Raw genomic sequence first — 18,905 nt, 5'->3', positions numbered from 1 at the left:
ATTACCTGCACTAGGTGCCTGTGCTGATTTTGTTAATTTACAGTAAAAAGAACACCGTGTGGATGAATTCCTCTGTTGATAAGTACACGTATTAGGAACTAATACAGTTTTATAGTACTGCAGTAGTATAAGTAGTGTTCCAATTTGTTCTTAATTTCATTGTAATACATAATTTGTTACTCAGTTTGTATTTTTTATACCTTTTTAAATATGAAACTTTGGCTAATTGGGGTAACTGCTTAAATAGGCCAAAATGTACTGGTCCTGATGTGTCCCAATTAACCAGAATCCACTATATATTGTATTTTAAAAGAGGGCGGTTAAAATAATTTTTGCTGCCTTAAAAAATGAGACAAGTACGGAATTAATAATGGGACTATCTAGACTGATGTTCACAGATGAAGACACTAAATACATCCCAATACTTAAGAGTTGTTGAAAGGGAAGAAATTAATACAAATTAATACAATTTCTATGACTAGAGAAAGAAGTAGCAGGCAAACTAGTGTTTCTATACACTAGGTTCAACAAATCCCCTGAACTTCTTGTTCTGCATCCTGGGGCTTTAACTAGTTGCAAAGATAGTGAATGTATTGATTATAATCTGTCCAAGTGTCCTAGATACTGGAGGGTTCCCATGCAAATGCAATACCATGATTAAAAAAGTACAGAAATGAAAATAACTACTTGGCCTATGATTGAGAAAATTCTGGAATCCATTATGAAGAATTGAAAAATCATAAAGCAATCGAACCAAGTTAGCATAATTTTATGAATCTGAACTCTGCTTAACAAATTTGATTTTGAGGATGCACCAAGCAGGCTGGATAATCCAAAACAGATGCTCTACCTTGATGTAGTTGAGGTATCTTCTCAAAACTATCAAACATGGAAAGGCCGAGATAGAGTGTATGTGCAGAGGATGTTTCCATTCGTGGAAGTGTCTAGGGCCAGAGGGCAGAGCCTCAGAATTGAGGGACGTCCATTTACAGCAGATGATGAAGAACTTCTTCAGCTAGAGGGTGGTGGAACTGTGGAATTTATTACAGACATCTGTGAAGGCTAGATCATTGGGTATATTTAAAGTGGAGGCTGTTAGGTTCTTGATTAGTAAGCATTATGGAGAGAAGCCAGAAGAATGGGGTTGAGAGTGAAAATAAATCACCCAGGATTGAATGTGTGGCCTACTTGATGGGCCAAATGGCTTAGTTCTGTTCCTATGTCTTGTAGTCACATACATAAGGGGAACCATTATTTTAACTTCCAGGGGGCATTTTGATAAAGTGTCCATAAAAAGCTACTGTATAGCCAAGTGTATTGGGGGAATACATTTGCTTGGATTAGGGATTGCCTAACTAATAGGAAAAAGGTTAGCATATGTAGATCATTTTTAGATAGGTAGTCAGTACTTAGTGAGTTCTGCAGTGGCCTTGACTACTTGAAGTCTATATTGATAACTTGAATGAAGGGACTGAGAGTACTATAGCCAAATTTACTTATGATACAAAGTTCTGATGTTTAAAAAAGTTGTGAAGAGGACAGATGTAGCCTGATGATAGATATAATTGAGAGGGTAAAGAGATAGTGGATGGAATATAATGTGGGAAAACATGAGCATCTACATTGGCGAAGTGATTGAGAAAACACAAATATTTAAAGAGTGAGCTATAGGAAGTTGCTATCCAATGGAATATATGTTATTCAAAGTGATCTGCTGTATTTTATGATGCATAAAACTTTAAAGAATGGCTTATGATTAGGAAGAAAAAGGGAATGTTAGTTTTTTTTGCAGGGTGTGTGGAGTTTAAAAATGTGAAATTCTGATGCAATCGTACCTGGTGCAGGTGAGACCACACTTGAAATACTGAGTCTGGTTTTGATCTCCGTAGTTAAGGAAGGGTATACTAGTGTTAGAAGGAAGCTCATGCAATTGATTCCTGGAATAAAAGGATTTCACTTTGAAGAAAGATTAGGCAAAATGGACTTGCACTCAATGGGGATTAGGAGAATGAGAGGTGATAGTATGTAAGCAGGTTCTGAGAGGAACTTGCTGAAACACTGTTTCTCCTTCTGTGACCGTTTAGAGCTAGCAGGCTGAATTTCAGAGTAAGGAGTTCCCCGTTTCAGACAGAGATAAGGAAGAGTTTCTTCTCTCTAGGTTTTGAATCTTTGGGACTCCACCCCTGGAAAGCTATGAGACAAAATTATTGGATACATACAGTTGCCATTTTATTATGTACCTTCTGTACCTAATAAAGTGACCACTGAGTGTATGATCATGGTCTTTTGCTATTGTAGCCCATTCACTTCAAGGTTCAATGTGTGGTGAATTCAGAGATGCTCTTCTGCACAGCACTGTTGTAACACCCGGTTGTTTGAGTCACTGTCACCCTACTGTCAGCTTGGGACAGTTTGGACATTGTCTTCTGATCTCTGTCATTAACAAGGCATTTTCCCCACAGGACAGCCACTCATTGGATGCTTTTGTTTTTTTTTGCACCATTCTCTGTAAACTCTTGAGGCTGTTATGCGTGAAAATCCCAGGAGATCAGCTGTTTCTAAGATACTCAAACCTGCCCATCTAGTACCAACAACTACTCCATGATCAAAGTCACTTAGATCATATTTTTCCCCATCCTGGTCTGAACAAACACTCAGCTTCTTGATCATGTTTGCATATTTTTATGCATTTAGTTGTTGTCACCTGTTTGGCAGGTTAGATATTTGCATCAAGAGCAGGTGTACCAAGGTAAGAGGCTACTGAATGAATGTTTAAATCAATCAAATCAATTTCAAGTTCACTTATCACTCAACTATACATAAATACACCAAAATATAACAGCATTCATCTAGGGCCACGGTGCAAAACATACACAGCACAAGGTGTACAGTATAATCAAGATAGCAAGCACCCATAGAGTCATGCAAAAAAAAATTATATATACAGTCCGAGTCCCAGGGTGACATGTCCTGTAAATTGATAGTGCAGTTCTCGGCAGTCCGTAGACAAACACATGCTTGTAATCCACTGATTGAGCACTGGACGGCAGCACCAATGGGAGAGGCCATCCTCCAACTGAGCGTAGTCACCACACTACACTGCCTCCTGTGTCTCCTCTCCTGCACTACAGTAGCAGCCAAGACCGCAGCTTGAGGCCCAGTCCCAGTTAAGTATCAGGTCAGACAGTTCACCTGCCATCTATCGTGTCACCAAACAAGAGAAACAGGCCTGTGGTATCTTACATTATCTATGTCCAATAGGGTATTGCAATCACAAGAGAAAAATGCCTAAAACTACCACCTATGGTTATACTGCACGCTGTCTTCGCCCTCTAATTCCAATGTCTTCGATGCCTTCCTGTAGCAAGCAGCAGCACGATCTTCACCTGGTTTATCTTCTTCCCCAATGGGCAGCTCACTGATGGGATAGACCTGGAGTACCTGAAGTTCTTGGAGTCCAGCATTGTCTTGCAATTGTAAACAAGACATTAAAAAAAATACACCTTTGGGTGGCCCCCAAGAGGCCACTGTGTCTGTGTGCACTGCCTCTTACCAGAAGAGAAGATTGACGGATATTTTAACTACAAGCAATTCAAAGGGTATGGGAAAAGAGAGCAAGAAAGTTGTGTTGAGATCAAGATTTGATCAGACATGCTGTCTGCCTGCTCCTCTTTATCATGTGTGCAGAACCAGTGAAGTACAGTACGTTGCGCAGGAATGCCTCTGAAGTAATGTGTAGTATTCTGGTGGTCTCCTGATACTAGCTAAAGGAGAAGTCAAATCATTAATAGGTCAATAAAATATTGAGTTATGTTTCACTTTATAAAATAATGACTTTAATAGGTTTACACTCTTTCCTAGGGAAGGAGGAATCTAAAACAAGAGACCATAAGTTTCAGCTGAGATTTAGAAGAGATCTGTGTGGTAATTTCAGGAAGTAGGAGGTGCAGGGAAGGTGTATAATTACAATGTTTAAAAGAAGTGGATAGACAGGGTTAAGAGGGTTATGGGTGCATTGCGGGGGAATGGGACTAGTTCAGATAGATATCTATCTTGACATGAGCAAGTTGGACCAAAGGGTCTATTTTCTTGTCGCATAACGTTTTGACTCTATTACATTTTGGAAATACTCAACTGAACAGATAGCAACTATAGATAGAAAAAAAAAGCTTACATTGTAGTGTAGTGACCTTTCATTAGATATGAGAAAAAGATAGAGATTAAAGAAGATTCAACTTCCAGAAAAATGGAAGAGAGGCAAAGAGAAGTTTTGCCAGTTTGATGACAGGACATACATTTGAAATGCCCACTGTGCATCTCTCTCCATTTGCACTGTCTGGCCTGCTGTGTGTTTTCAACATTTTCTTATTTATTTTAGATTTCCTGCATCGGAAATATTTTACATTTGTTGATCTATAGAGTAGTTACTTTGCCTTGAGGAAGATTGTATTGAAGCCGATTGCATTAAGGAAAACCTAATCCACATGAAATATAAAAATCATGGTAGATCCCATCCAAATATATAATAATGCTGAAAATACTTAGCTGCATGTAAAGCCTGCAAGGGCAGCAATATTTCTCATGCAGTGTCCTGCATGAAACAGTGGGACCAAGGCTTACTAAGACTCATTTCTGCTAAACCACCTCAACCCCCCCCACAACTACCGCACTTTCCCATTATGACCTTAACTTCTACCCGCCCCTCATAATCATCTCCTCTCCCAGATGTCTCCAACTTTTTGTTCCCTTTGAGAATTTGCTACAATATGTCCCCAATCTTCAAGCCTCTTGCCAAGCAGGCTGTTCGAAGATAACAATTAGATATAAGATGCCCAAGGTTAAGCAAGGTTCAAGTCCATGCATTGAGAATTAGGAATTTCTTCTGTGCCCATTTTTTGATGGAGATATACATTTCCTCGTAATTAATTTGAAGTCTCACTCTAATTTTGAGTCTCAAATCTTAAAGTCATAAAGAGAGATACAAAACAGAAACAGGTCCATTGGTTCACTTAGTTCATACTGAACTAGTGTGCACTAATTTATCAGTATCCCTCCTAATGTTTTTTCTCGAAACATCTGCATTAACACTACCTCCAAACTGCCCCCAGATTCTAGCACTCATCTGTACTCTAGGGGTAATTTAACTGGTTAATTAACTGACCAAGGAGGAAACTGGGACACCTGGGGGAAACTGTCACAGAGAAGATGTTCAAGCTCCACACAGACAGCACAGAAGGTTAGGCTCGTGCCTGGATTACTGGAGCATGGTAATACTCTGAAAATGGGTGATCCTTTTTATTATCTGTTTTTCAGTGTTTAATGCCCTACGGTGTGGCTAGTCAAATGTCAAAATCTGATCCTGGATTGATGGTTCAGAGCGCTGAACAATTTGCAAGAGAATCATTGAACTGTGTCCTGCTTGGGGATCGATGCAGTGGCTGTCTGATGCATGAAATACTGGTAATCACATCCAATGCGAGTTCATCTTGTTTTCAGATTTATTGATGGATCAATGGTAATCGTTTTAAGAGTGTGTAATAGAAACATACAGTATCCACTACAAATCAGATCATCTAATAAATAACTCATCCATTTTTCAGGCCATTTGTTGCGGAAGAATTTTTCAATGGGTTACTTCCAGTGATGCATTTCTGGAACTACTGGTAGAGTGGATAAAGAAAAAAGATAATCAAGGCAAAAATAAAGCCAGATGAGCATACTTAATCCACTGTTATATATAGACCAATTCAACATTATTACTAATTATAGCTTTGAACAATATTTACTCTATTTTATCTGATGAAAAAGATTGATCTATATATTTTTCCTTATTCATGGATTGTTATTATCACTGGTATGTTTATTTCCTTTCCTTATTTCCTTGAACTGATTGACTTGGCTGGAAATTTCTGTGGAAAGTTAACAGCTAAACAGCCTGTCCAGACAATGTCGATGGATTTCTGCTTTTGGGATAGGCGAGCACAACACTTGGATTTTTATGACAATCCAGTAGATTCATCATACCAGCTATTCAACTATTCATCATACTTGATACCAGCTTTGTATCCCAAATGTTAATGATTCATGATCTAATTTTAAATTCTCTGGCTCTTCTGATGAAACATGTGAAACTTAGAACAAAGCAGCAGGCCCTGCAATCCACAATGTCTGGACCAACACACAATCTGTTCTATATCCCTTCAATCACTGCATTTTATTTGTTTATCTAAGACCCTCTTAAACACCACTATGGATCCTACTTCCACCATTACCCTGCCAGCCTGTACCTGGCTCTGCTTAAAAAAAGTTCCTGCCCTGCTCATCTCTCAAACTTTTCACCTTTCATTCCACTGCCACAGGCCTGAATGACTTCTGCCCAGTTGCACTCACCCCCGTTATTGCAAAGCACTTGAGAGACTGGTTCTATCACATCTGAAATCCTGTCTGGCCACTACCCTGGACCCCCATCAATTTGCCCATCATGCCAACAGGTCAACAGAGGACGCCATCTCCACAGCACTTCACTCTGCCCTGACCCACCTGGACAGCCCCAACTTTTATGTCAGAATGCTGTTCATTGACCTTAGTTTGGCACTCAATACTGTGACCCCCTCCAAGCTGATTGCCAAACTTCACCAGCTTGGTATCAGCTCATCCCTCTGCAATTGGACCTTGGACTTTCTGGCTAAGACCCCAATCTGTTAAGTTAAACAACTTCTCCTCCTCCATCCTCACCCTGAACACCGGCATGCCTCAAGGCTGTGTGCTGAACCCCCTTTCTGTACTCCTTCTTCATCTATGACTGTGTTCCTGTACATGGTTCTAACTCCATAACCAAGTTTGCAGATGACACCATGGTGATTGGCCTGATCAGAGGGGATGATGAGACGGCCTACAGGGATGAAAGATCTCCTATCCAGTATCACGAAGAAAGCACAGCAAAGCCAACAAATATGAGATGGCTGATGTTTGCTCAGGAGGTCAGCTACAGGTTTCTAGATTCAGGTTGAGAAGGTCTTTAATTATTTAACTACACCAGGAGACAAATCATGCTGTCATTATCTGCGTTCCTCCTTCTGGTTACTGTTATCAGTCATTCTACTTCTTTCAATAGACTCTAAGATTATCCTCCTCATGTTATATTGTGCTCTGTGGATATGCTGTGTGTCTTGGTTTTCTATATATTATGAATATTTATTAATCACGTGTACATTGAAATATATTGTGAAATGCTTTGTATACATTAACAAACAACGCAATCTGAGGATGTGCCTGGGTTAGCTCGCCAGTGTGGGTAGGGGAGGGTGAGAAAGGGGCTTTGTTTTGTTGTCATTGCTTGTTGAATGTTGATTTCACATTGAAAATGAGGGCATATTATGTCGGAATATGTGGCAACACTTATTCTGCAATAAAACACTATCTTTGCAGTAACCTTTCTCTCAATGAAATGACTCAATGCCTTGGCTCGTATTCCATTCAAACGCAGAGGTAAGAGTTCTTGACTGCAATCCTTGAATTTTCACAAAAATCACCACTGACATCACATTTTTAAAGTAGGGAGAACACGCAGGGCATGCTTCACTTGCATCATACATAAATCTAATTTAGCCCGGGTTGCTCGTTCTCCATCAATCATTTATTTCCATTTAATATCAAAAAAGTACCTAATTTTACTTTTTTTCATTAGCTAGACATAAACCTTTTTCAAAATGGGCTTAAATGTAATTATAAAACCATAAGATATAGGAGCAGAATTAGGCCATTTGGCCCATTGAGTCTGCTCTGCCATTCCTCCAATAATCATCTCTGTATGTGTTTAATTCAGGTAGATGAAAACGAACAGAAATAATATTGATCAATTAGTCAAAAGCCAAAATATCTCATGGAAAAAGCAACAGTTAGTGACTGATTAAATTGCCAAATCCCTGTTTAATCCACCTAACAGTGGGTTTGGTGATGGGATTACTGTCAAGTGATAAAGGCCAAGTCATTAAAGTGACTCAGAATGGAAATGGATTAATTACTGTTAATAATCAATTAATTATTAATGGAAATAAAGTCAGGGGTTAAGGTAAAGTGGTAGAGTGAGCTGAATGGAGCTGGCTGCCTGCTTTCAGAATTAGAATCAGGTTTGTTTTCACTGATTTACGAAGATGATCTAAATTTTGTTGTTTTGTGGAAGTAATGTAGTGCAAAGACATAATTTCTGCATGATGATTTATTGTTGCAATTTTTAAGAAATAATGAGGTATTGTTCATGGGCTGTTCAGAAATCTGATGGTAGAGGAGAAGAAGCTGAGTCTGTATTGTTGGGGGTGTGTCTTCAGGCTCCTATACCTCTTCTCATTATCATGATAATGAGAAGAGAGTATCTCTCGAAAGGAGAGAATCCTTATAAATGGGCAGCATCTACACAACTCTTGAAGATATCCTCAGGAGGGTTGTACACCGGATGGAACTGGCTGAGTGTGCAACCCTCCACAGCCTCATGATCCTGTGCATAGAAACTTAAGAGTAAGCAGTAAAGCAAGCAGTCAACATGTTCTTAGCTGTAGAAATTTGTCACAATCTTTGATGGCATATCAAATCTCCTCAAAGTTGTAATGACCTACAGAAGGCAAGTGAAAAAGCCAAGGGGGTGGGGGGGGGGAGATGAAACAGGAAGGTCAGCTAGCCAACAACATCAAAGAGGATACCAAAAGTTTTATCAGGTAAATCAAAAGTAAAAGAGAGGCAAGAGTAGATATTGGAAAATGACGCTGGAGAGATAGTAATGGGGGACAAGGAGATTACGTATGAACTGTAGAAGTATTTTGCATCTGTCTTCACTGTGTAAAACACTAGCAGCATTCTGGAAGTTCTAGAGAGTTAGGGGAAAAGCGAGTGAAGTTGCTAGTATTAGGGAAAAGGTGCTTGGGGAAACTGAAAGGTCCCAAGGTAGGTAAGTGACCTGGACAAAATGGATTACACTGCATGATTCTGAAAGAGGCAGATGAAGAGATTGTGGAGGCATTATTAACAGCATGGTTCCAGAAAACTGGAAAATTGCAAATGTCACTTCATGCTTCAAGTAGGGAGGAAGGGAAGTAGAAGTAGAGAAATTATAGGCCAGTTAGTCTGACCTCAGTGGTTGGGAAGATGTTGGAATTTCTAGTTGAGCATGTAGTTTCGGGGTGCATGGAGGCACATGCTAAAATAGTCCCAAGTCGGCATGGTTTCCTTAAGGGAAAATCTTGCCTGACAAATCTGTTGGAATTCTTTGAGGAAGTAACAAGCAAGATAGACAAAGGAGAATTAGAGAAACGTTGTGTATTTGGATTTTCAGAAGGCCTTTGAAAAGATGCTATACATGAGGTTGCTTAACAAGATAAAAGCCCACGTTATTACAGGAAAGGTACTAATGGATAATGCATTGGCAGGAAGCAAAGATTGGGAATAAAGGGAGGCTTCTCTGATTGGCAGCTGGTGTCCTGCAATGTTCGGTGATAGGATCGCTTCTTTTTACCTGGTGTGTCAATGATTTGGATGACGGATTTGATGGCTTTGTGGCCAAGTTTGGAGATGATATAGACATAGGTGGAGAGATAGGTAATGTTGTTACGTATTCAGGCAACAATAAATATGAGTTCAGCAAGGGTTTATATAACAAATAACACGTTTATTAAACACCGAAAACAAACCCCCCAAAAGTAAACAAACATTAACGTAACCGGAATTCAGCTGCTGTGCGGCAGCTTAAACAGTTCTTAAAGCGATGCAGCTCAAACAGTTCTTTTAAGTAGTATTGCCAAAAGGTAAAAATGCTCACAGTCCATTTAAAAGGAGAGACTTTATAAGATGATTTATATTCTCTTTCACGTCGTTTTGGTTCGATCCCCGACGTCGAACTTCCCACAAAGAATTTACGAGACGAAACGGCTTAAAGGCACTGACCTTTCCTTTATCACACTGTCCTCAATCTTCTGCTATCCCACAGAGATTAACATGAGAACAGTCAACAAATTCCTTTCAAATAAGGATTAAATAAGGTCGAACCCGTTTCACCGTCGAAAATAGATTCTTCTCGATCTTTAACTCCTGAACTCTGATCTTCACTCTTCACTGCTTCTCAAACTAGCAGTATTGTAAAGAACCTGCTGGCAATGACCTTTTAAACTTTAGGCATTAGATAAAACTTCATCTTTCAACTAAACTGCGTCAACACGTTAAATCACGCAGTGGCATGAAGTCAACATGGCAAATCCAGCCACGAACTGCCCCTCCTCACAGGGTGGGGTCTTCCTTTTATAACCTGTAAAAAAAAACCTGTCACATGATCCCTACTGGCGGGAAAATGACGTCACTCCACCATCACAAGACCATTACCTCAAGTCTGGTATAGCTTCAACCCCAGTCACATGACAAGTGTCCCACTGACATGTGTCACGAGTACGTAACACCTCCCTCCAAAAAAAAACATTTTTGGTCTGACAAGAACAAAAATTTTTAACAATTATTTACAAGAAAAACAAATATATAAATATTATAACATACTCAATATACAATACCATCTTATAACAGCTTATAACTCAGAATACAGTAGGAGTGTTACAATTGAAAAAAAAACACTCCATAAAAAAAAATTGCATTGTACATTCAACATCGAAATAGACAATCAGCAACCACATTATCTTTACCTTTAATATGAGTTATCACAATATTGTACTCTTGTAACATGAAACTCCAATTTAATAATCTTCTGTTTTTGCTTTTCATCTTACTCAGAAAAACTAATGGATTATGATCAGTGTAAACAATGTGGTTTTTGAGTTGTACCAACATATACCTCAAAATATTCCAAAGCTAAAACAAGAGATAACAATTCTTTCTCTATTGTCGAATAGTTTCTTTGATGCTTATTAAAGTTCTTAGAAAAGTAAGCTACTGGACGATCAACCTCATCACTCTCATTCCTTTGCATTAATACTGCTCCTGCAGCCTCATCACTAGCATCCACAGCCAATGAAAAAGGTTTTTCAAAGTCAGGTGCCTTAAGCACAGGTTGTTGACATATCATTGTTTTCAATTTTTCAAATGCTTCTTGACAAGGCACTGTCCACACAAACTTCACATTCTTCCGCATTCTTCACATTCTTCACATTCTTAGTTAATGGAAGGGCAACATTAGCAAAATTCTTACAAAATTTTCGATAATATCCTACCATTCCCAAAAATCTTCTGAGAGTTTTTTCTCCCCCATTGGAGTGGGAATCTCTAAAATTGCCCGAATTTTTGCCTGAACAGGAGCTACCTTACCTTGACCCACAACAAAACCAAGGTAAGTCACAGTGGCATGTCCAAATTCACTCTTAGCTAAATCAATAGTTAAGTTAGCTTTTGAAAGCCTTTCAAACAATTTCTTCATCTCAATAATGTGTGCTTCCCAAGTATCATTTCCTGTCACTAAATCATCAATATAAGCATCAGTATCTTTCAATCCCTGAATCACAGAGTTAATCATCCTCTGGAAAGTACCTGGGGCATTCTTCATCCCAAATGGAAGAACATTATACTCATATAACCCAGATGGAGTTACAAATGCAGAAATCTCTCTACCTCTGTCCGTTAATAGAACACACCAATACCCTTTCAATAAATCAATCTTTGTAAGAAACTTTGCTTTTCCAACTTTATCTACACAATCATCTACTCTAGGAATTGGATATGCATCTCTTTTCGTTACAGCATTCACCTTCCTATAGTCCATACAAAACCTAATACTACCATATGGTTTTGGCACCATAACACATGGTGAACTCCAATTCGAGTTAGAATGTCTAATAATATTATTCTCTAACATGTATTCAATTTCTTTCTCAGCAAGTTCACATTTTTCTATGTTCATCCTATATGGATGTTGTTTAATAGGTTTAGCATCCCCAACATCTACATCATGTGAAGCTATAGTAGTCCTTCTCGGAACATCTGGAAACAACTCCTTATATTTAAAAATTAATTCCTTCATCTGTTGTTTCTGCTCTAGCTGTAAATGTGCTAATTTCTCATCAATATTTTCCAGAATGGTTGAATTTGGTAACCTTACAGAAACAATGTTGGATTTAGAATGAAATTCAGATGAATCATCTATAATGTTCCTAGTTAAATCAAATTCATTCTCACTAACCACAACAGTCACAGTGTCAGATTGTTTCTCAAAATATGGTTTTATCATATTTATATGGCAAAGTTGTGTTGACCTTCTACGATCTGGAGTTTTTAATCACGTAATCCACATCATTGATTTTAGACACAATTTCATAAGGACCATGAAATCTAGCTTGTAAAGGATTTGTCTGCACTGGGAAAAGAACCAACACCTTATCTCCAGGCTTAAACATCCTCATCCTAGCTTCTTTATCATATCAAGTCTTCATTTTCTCCTGAGCCAACTTTAAATTTTCCTTGGCTAAGCTACAAACTTTATGTAACCTGTCCTTAAATTTCAACACATAGTCCAACAAATTAGTGTGTACTTCCTTACTAATCCACTGTTCTTTCAATAAAGCTAAAGGTCCTCTAACTCTATGCCCAAACACAAGTTCAAATGGACTAAAACCTAAAGATTCCTGTACCGATTCCCTTACTGCAAATAAAAGTAAGTTTATACCCTCATCCCAGTCACTTTCATTTTCCACACAACACGTCCTAATCATATTCTTGAGGGTAGAATGAAACCTCTCCAAGGCACCTTGCGATTCTGGATGGTATGCAGATGAAGTGATTTGCTTAGCTCCCAATTTATAAACTATCTGTTGAAACAATCCAGACATAAAATTACTGCCTTGATCAGTTTGTATCTCCTTAGGTAATCCAAAATAAGTAAAAAATTTTATAAGAGCCTTTGTCACAGTTTTAGCTTTTATATTCCTAAGTGGTACTGCCTCTGGAAACATAGATGAAGCACACATGATAGTCAACAAATACTGATAACCAGTTTTTGTCTTTGGTAATGGACCAACACAATCTACAATAACTTTAGAAAACGGTTCACCAAATGCTGGAATAGGTTGTGATGGAGCTACTGGTGTAACCTGATTTGGTTTACCCACAATTTGACAAGTATGGCACGTTTTACAAAACATCGCCACATCTTTTCTTAGACCAGGCCAGTAGAAATGTTTTAAAATCTTGTCCACAGTTTTCCTTACCCCTTGATGTCCACCTAAAGGAACACTATGAGCTAAAGTCAAAATCTCATTTCGATAAACTTTCGGGACAACTACCTGGTAAACAATATTCCATTCATCACTTGCAGGAATTGTAGGTGATCTCCACTTCCTCATCAACACTCCTTTTTCCAAGTAATATCCTACTGGCACCTTCTCAATTTCACTATCTAGTAGAGCTTGTTCCCTTAATTTTATAATCTCAGGGTCTCTATTCTGCTCTGCTATCATCTCCTTCCGAGACAGAGATAAGTCTTCATAGTCAGACTTACTCCAAGAATCTTGTTCAAACAATGAAGGTAAGAAAGTCTCTGACACATCCTCAAAACTCGAATCCTGAGTTGAAAAGTCCTGAGTAACAACTTCATTCTGCACATCAATCTTTTTAGCCATAGCTCTAGTCACAACACAGGAAGAATCTGTGTTAGAATTCAACTCTGGTTCCTCTGACTCCATTGTCAAATGCACTTCAGGAAAAATTTGTCCACCTGCCAAGTCATTACCTAACAATAAAGAAATACCCTTCACAGGTAAGCTATGCTGTAATCCTACTTTAACAAATCCTGTAACTAACCCTGAATTTAAATTTACTTTATGTAAATGTACAGGCATAAAATCAATCCCAACACCTCTTATGTAATTTACCTCACCAGCATCAGACTCTTCATTAAACTTCAATACACTGTCTAACAGCAGTGATTGAAAAGCTCCAGTATCCCTAAGGATTTTTATTGGCACCAGAGTAGATCCTTCTTTCAAGGATACAAACCCTTCAGTTATAAAATGATCATATCCCTTTCTAACCTGGTAAGACTCTAACAAAGCCTCATTTGTGTTTATCAAACCCTGTAACTTTACAGGTGTTTCAGTATGTTGCACACAAGTATCTGGAACTGCTTCCTTCTCTTTCTTTTTCAATCTGAAACAGTTAGCTATTACATGGCCAGGCTTCTTACAAAAGTAACAAATAAGACTAAACTGTCTTTCCTTCACAGGCTTTCCTTCCTCCTTACCTTTCTCATTAACATCTGATTTAATTTCTAATTTACCTTGAGTCTCCATGTTATTTTTCCTCTTAAAATTTCTGCCCTGAGGAAATTTATTCTTATGGATTAAAACATATTCATCAGCTAATCTAGCACAGTCCTGCAATTTATCAGTATCCCTCTCATTTAAGTAGGCCCTTACTTCAACAGGAATGCTTCTTTTAAATTCCTCCATTAAAATCAGCTCTCTCAATGTATCATAGTCCCCATTTACATTTTTAGAAGAAACCCATTTCTCAAAACACACAGCTTTATCATAGGCAAATTCCACATAAGTTTTTTCCACAGACTTTTTCAAACTTCTGAATCTTTCCCTATAAGCTTCTGGGACTAATTCGTATGACTTTAGAATATGCATTTTCACAATATCATAATCAAGTGCTTGCACAGCAGTTAAAGCTGTGTAACCTTGTTGTGCTTTACCTTTAATTACACTCTGTAACAACACTGAGCATTTATCTTTCAGCTACTCTGACATCCGAGCAATAGTTTCAAAATGTTGAAAATATCTTTCCACTTCTGTTTCACTAAATGGAGGGACCAATTTAATTTCTTGACTAGCAACAAATGTTTTTTTGGCACCAGAAGACTGATTCCCAGACCTTAATTCCTCCATTGCATATGCAAATTCTCTTTGCTTTTGATTCGCCTCCAATTTACAACGCTCTAACATCATTTGTTCGATTTGCAACTGCAACTCCAGATTACTTATTGGAAACGACTCTAAAATCGAATAATCAAAAACACTCGAACCCACATAGTGTGACACGATTTTTCTCTGTATTAGAGCCTTTGATGTAGTCTTCAAAATACCTTTAAGTTGCAATCTACTAGCTATCTCAGACACCTCTGTTTTTTTCGCCTTCGCCAACAACTCCGCATCTGGTGAAGCCAGAAACTCATCAACATTCATTGTTGCGGAATACCACACACAAGCCAATCAAACAAAAGAATAGAGTATTCCCTGTTTCCAAAACACCGATGCAAAAGTTAGCAAGCATATAAACACAAACGATCCAATCCGGACGCAGCCCCCATATTTGTGTTACATATTCAGGCAACAATAAATATATGAGTTCAGCAAGGGTTTATATAACAAATAACACGTTTATTAAACACAGAAAACAAACCCCCAAAAGGAAACAAACACTAACGTAACCAGAAATCAGCTGCTGTGCGGCAGCTTAAACAGTTCTTAAAGCGATGCAGCTCAAACAGTTCTTTTAAGTAGTATTGCCAAAAGGTAAAAATGCTCACAGTCCATTTAAAAGGAGAGACTTTATAAGATGATTTAAATCCTCTTTCATGTCGTTTTGGTTCGATCCCCGACGTCGAACTTCCCACAAAGAATTTACGAGACAAAACGGCTTAAAGGCACTGACCTTTCCTTTATCACACTGTCCTCAATCTTCTACTATCCCACAGAGATTAACACGAGAACAGTCAATGAATTCCTTTCAAATAAGGATTAAATAAGGTCGAACCCGTTTCACCGTCGAAAATAGATTCTTCTCGATCTTTATCTCCCGAACTCCGATCTTCACTCTCCACTGCTTCTCAAACTATCAGTATTGTAAAGAACCTGCTGGCAATGATCTTTTAAACTTTAGGCATTAGATTAAACTTCATTTTTCAACTAAACTGCGTCAACACGTTAAATCACGCAGCGGCATGAAGTCAACATGGCAAATCCAGCCACGAACTGCCCCTCCTCACAGGGTGGGGTCTTCCTTTTATAACCTGTAAATAAAACCTGTCACATGATCCCTACTGGCGGAAAAATGACGTCACTCCACCATCACAAGACCATTACTTCAAGTCCAGTATAGCTTCAACCCCAGTCACATGACAAGGGTCCCACTGACATGTGTCACGAGTATGTAACAATGTTGAGAAAACAGGGAGGCTGCAGAAGGATTTAAACAAACTATGAGAATGGGCAAAGAAATGACAGATGGAATACAGTGCTGGGAAGTGCATGGTCATGCACTTTGGTAGAAGGAATAAGAGCATAGTTTATTTGTTAAACAGGGAGAAAAATCAAAAATCTAATGCTCAAAGGAAGTTAGGAGTCCTTATGCAGAAATCCCCAAAGGTTAATTTACAGATTGAGTCAGTGGTGAGGAAGACAAATGCATTAATTTTGAGAGGACCAGAATATAAATGTAAGGATGTAATGCTGAGGCTTTATAAAACACTGATGAAGCCACACTTGCTGTATTGTGAGCATTTTGGGCCCCTTATTTAAGAAAGGATGTGCTGACATTGGAGAGGGTTCAGAGGAGATTCATGAGAATGATTCTGAGACTGAAAAGGTTATCATATGAGGAGTGATTGATGGCTCCGGGACTGTATTCGCTGGAACTCAGAAGAATGAGGGAGGATCTCATTGAAGCTTATTGAATGTTAAACATTCTAGATAGAGTGGCTGTGCTGAAGGATGTTTCCTATGCAGGGGGAGCCAAGGATCAGAAGGCACAACCTCAGAATGGAGGGATATCTGTTCTAAATGGATGCCCCTCTATTCGGAGGTTGTGGCCTCTGATCCTGGACTCCCCCAGCATAGGAAACATGAGGAAAAATATCTTTAGCCAGAGAAGATGGTGAGTCTGTGAAATTCATTGTTACAGACAGCCGGACAGCTGTGGAGGCTGTTCTAGATTAGTCAGTGCATAAAAGTTTAGGGGGAGAAGGCGAATGGGAAATGAATTAGCTATGATGAAATGGGGAAGCAAGCTCAATGGGCCAAATGGCCCAATTCCCTCCTATACCTTATGGTCTTCTGGTTCAAGTAGAGCCCCTGGAGTATCTTTTTTATTACATCAATGTGTTGGGTCCAGGATACATCTGCAGAGATGTTGACATGCAGGAACTTGTAGCTGCTCACCCTTTCTTCAGCTGGCCCCTCAATGAGGACTGTTGTGTGTACTCTCAGATGCCCCAGACTTCTTGAAAGGTTCTGGATTCCTCACCTTGAATCTCCTTGTTTTGAAGAATTTATATATTCTGAAAAACTCACACTTGTCCATTTAGGCCTTCCAGTTAAGATGGCATTACCAAATATGTGCAGCAGCCTTTTGGTGGTCAGAAATCTAAGAAATCCAACTAAATACGTCACTAAAACACCTTTTTGATGGTAAATTGTGTTAAATTACTGTCACAAACAGTGAAAAGGTGAGCAAGGGCGAGTGGAGTTCAGGGGATGAGCCAAGATGGTGTGTTGCAGAATCTTTGCAAGAGGAGTTCCAGTGCCCATATAGCTGGCCCGAGAGCAAGGTTGGATCACTCTGGGTGCCGAAAACAGAAGTCGAGGCCCGAGCAGAGAAGTTCCAATGTTCGTTCAACTGGCTCATGTGTGAGGTTGGAAAGCTCTGGGTGTGGAGCTGATCTGAAGAGCTTGAGAGTGGCTTCAAGATGAGTAATGAAATCTGGGCCTGGAGTGAGTGGCTGGGTGGTGAAATCTGGGCCTGCAGCAAGTCGTTGGGTGGCGTGGTCTAGGCCTGGAGCCTTTTGCAGCAGCAGTGCCTTGGTCTTAGTTCGAGGTTTAGTCAAAATAAATGCTGCCGCAGATTGGAGACGAAAGCCGATTTTGCTCACTCTCCGTGATCTTCACTCCTTTTTCCAGGGCGTGAAGCTTTTGTTCCGCCATTATGTCAATTTAAACGCTGGCCCAGATAGACTGAAAAGACAGGGTGTCAGTCAGGATGAGAGCCAATTTCACTTGTTCTCCATGATGGTTATCTCCATGGTGCTGAGGCTGTGAAGACTGCCCTGGCTGCTGTGCTCTGTGCCCACTAATATGATAAACTGATGTGAGGCTTTGGGCCTACTCTAGGCTGCTCTGAGGTTTGGATCTGAGTACTCAATTTTGGTTCGGAATGTTGTTGTTTGCTTCAATTTCTTGCATGATTTGTATTTTCTTCTCTTCTGCATCGAGTACTGGTCTTTTTATTTTTATTCTTTTTTTCTTTAATTGTGTTCTTTCAGGTTTCTTGGTTTATGGCCACCTGTGAGCAAGCAAATCTCAAGGTTGTATAATTTGGGGGGACGTCATGTGATGACATAGGATCAAGACGTGGAAATCCAGCTCTCCCATAAAAAACCAGTAAAATAACGTTTGTGAAGAAAAGTTAGTAAATACTTTTTAAAAACTACTTATAAGCTACTCAGGATTGTCTTAAGATATTCCTCCTAAACAGAAGCAGAAGAAAACTACTACTTTGAAGACAACACAAGTTGGAAAAGAATCAATGCTGGTCGCTATGAAAGAGCCTCGGGCTCAAGTGCACTTTGCCTCTGGCAATACAGAACAGGAAACTGCGGCAACATCAACCGTTTCCAAAAAAAAAAAGAGCAACAGGAATTGCGCATGCGTGAAGGAAGGGGCATGCGCAAACATGAGCAACCCAAACTACAAATCCCACCTATGATTGGAACTGAAAGAAAGTGAAGATGAGGTGGAATCAGATTCTTTGGATAAATCAGATGAAGATGAAGAGGCAAACAAAGAAGAGCAACAGGAAGAGGTTGGAGGTGATGGAGACATAAGAAAAACTTTGGTGCAAGTAATGCATGAATTAAAAGCATTAAAAGTAATTTAAAAATATTAAAAATATGAAGATTATGTTTGATAAAATGATGAACAGACAGGACA

At 39.1% G+C, this 18,905-nt stretch overlaps 1 protein-coding gene across 1 annotated transcript in view; it reads left to right on the top strand.

Annotated features, from left to right (window-relative positions):
* Positions 1-18,289, top strand: part of hsd17b3 (hydroxysteroid (17-beta) dehydrogenase 3) — a 52,822-nt gene extending 34,533 nt beyond the window's left edge. Inside the window, exons 9-10 of the mRNA XM_059971158.1 lie at positions 5,314-5,460; positions 18,239-18,289. Coding sequence (XP_059827141.1) covers positions 5,314-5,460; positions 18,239-18,289 — 198 coding nt within the window. The remainder of the gene's footprint in view (positions 1-5,313; positions 5,461-18,238) is intronic.
* Positions 18,290-18,905: the final 616 nt, after the last annotated feature.

Source organism: Hypanus sabinus, chromosome 5 (genome assembly GCF_030144855.1).
Source record: "Hypanus sabinus isolate sHypSab1 chromosome 5, sHypSab1.hap1, whole genome shotgun sequence".
Lineage (NCBI taxonomy): Eukaryota > Metazoa > Chordata > Chondrichthyes > Myliobatiformes > Dasyatidae > Hypanus > Hypanus sabinus.
The sequence above is the reverse complement of the archived record's forward strand: the minus strand, read 5'-3'. Positions and strand labels throughout refer to the sequence as shown.